At 45.3% G+C, this 1,966-nt stretch overlaps 1 protein-coding gene across 1 annotated transcript in view; it reads right to left on the bottom strand.

Annotated features, from left to right (window-relative positions):
• The window catches only part of LOC101861717, a gene marked incomplete in the record, with an annotated part of 10,198 nt that overhangs the window by 220 nt on the left and 8,012 nt on the right, over positions 1-1,966 (bottom strand). Inside the window, 2 exon segments of the mRNA XM_035968274.1 lie at positions 1-479; positions 1,320-1,520. Coding sequence (XP_035824167.1) covers positions 26-479; positions 1,320-1,520 — 655 coding nt within the window.

The raw sequence follows: 1,966 nt of genomic DNA, 5'->3' as shown, positions 1-1,966 counted from the left end.
TAATTTACATCAGCCGGACAATCAATTAGTCGTCCTGAATAGCCATTGTTCCCCCGTCCTCTGCGATAACTTCGTTGTGTACCAACGCACTTCTTTCGCCCGGCTTGTTCGCCTTCTTCCGCGCTACCCGTCGCGCACTGGCCATATTCCTACGCCTCTTCCGGCAAAAAAGAAGTCCCAAAAACACCGAAGCCGCAGCGCTGACTACCAGAGGTACACCTCCGAACAAACCGATCCAGAACGGAAGTCGGAGATGGCACTTGGACACGAACGATGTTTTTACGTTGTCTCCGCGTAGTGCGCCGAACTGCATGACGATATCTTTGTGGGAAGCCCATGGGAGTGGAAAACTGCAGTCTTTCTTCTCCCGCGCATCGCACATCCGCTCAGCATGTGAGATGTCGTAGCGCGTGCGCGTGAGCGTGCCGTTGATCAGGACGCCGAGCTCTGAAGGACGTCTTCCGCGGGAAAATCTCATTCTGGGGGAGGTGAATGATAAATAACTGCGTTTGAGATGTGGTGCTACCGTAGAATGGCCAGAATAAGTTGGGAAATAGATAAATAGCGAAGTGTGTCACTAGTGTCAGATTCTCCATACAAGACAAACCCTTCTGAATAAAATAAAATGCAGGAAAATACAATACTATGGCCACTTAAAACGACACACGAGACCGGCCATTATGAAAGAGGTGCTTCAAGGAAGGCTGTGGGGCAGGAGAGCCAGGGGAATACAAAGAGTAGCTTGGATGAACAACATTAAAACATGGACACGCATGGGTATAGCAGAATGTGCAACGGCAGCTCGCGGCCGTGAAGAATGGAGGGTCATTACACACGTCAACTTGTAAGTCAGAGATGACACCTCCAGGTGAGTTTTTAAAGATATTGTGGTTACAGTGGTATCAAATTTTCGTCAGTGTAGATCTACACAGTCGATATCATCTCAGACGGCCGTCTCAGACAGATGACCGTCTTACACAGTATGCTTTAAAAAAAATTTTAAAGAAAAAAAAAGAACCCCCCCCCCCCCTCCCCCGTCGCCAGATCGAGATATGGGAAGTGACCGTTTGTACAGGAGGTGATTGTCTAATACAGATGATCACAATAGCTAGATTTATAAATCTATAACAGTTCAAACCGCCATAGAGGCCGTTATGTAAACAACAACAACAACAACAGAAACAACAACAACACCCCCCCCAAAAAAAAATACCCTCCTCCACCCAAAAAAAACAAAACTAAAAACAAACAAACAATAAAAATCAAAACAAAACAAACAGACAACAACAACAACAACAAAGAAGAACGTTTCTGCTTACCGCCCAAACTTGACCACCAGGAAGTAGGTGTCGCTGGAGGAGACGTTGACCTGCAGATGGACCGGCCCTCCCGTGTCGTCTCCCGGCTCACAGCGGGCGTCCACAGGCACAGACTGGTGCACCAGGCACACGTGAGTGTCACGCGCGTCGTGGTATCTTCGGAACCCGTCTCTCCCTGACGACAGAGCAAACGGTTGTTGTCTTTATTGAGACAACGTGGGGAAATCAGTCGCTCGTCAAAATACAGTCCAGTCCATTTATGACAGCCTCTGTTACATGTCGTATTACAAGAACTTGGATATAGATCTAAGAGTGATAAATCAAATCCCCAGTGGGGTTGTTTTTTTCCCTCTACAAGTGTAAGTAATATGTGAGGCGGCGTGGTGGAAACAGGCTCTCTTCAAAATAATCAAAGTGAAGAAACTGGCATTTTTCTGCAGGTTTGTGATTTTTTTTCAATTTTTTTTTTTTGGCTCAACACCTTTCATTCGCATTAAAGAACTCATTTCTGTATGGATTTTTTTCTGAAAAACGTTGATAAAAGGCAAAAAAAGATTTTAAAAAGAGTAAATTTTCAGTTACCACGGACTCTTAAGCTAAGGAAATAGCTTATCTTTGTGGGCAATTTTCTCCCTAATCTTACATCT

The sequence above is a fragment of the Aplysia californica genome, unplaced genomic scaffold (genome assembly GCF_000002075.1).
Source record: "Aplysia californica isolate F4 #8 unplaced genomic scaffold, AplCal3.0 scaffold00048, whole genome shotgun sequence".
Taxonomy (NCBI): Eukaryota; Metazoa; Mollusca; class Gastropoda; order Aplysiida; family Aplysiidae; genus Aplysia; species Aplysia californica.
Note: the sequence above shows the minus strand (reverse complement) of the source record. Positions and strands in the feature narration are given on the sequence as shown.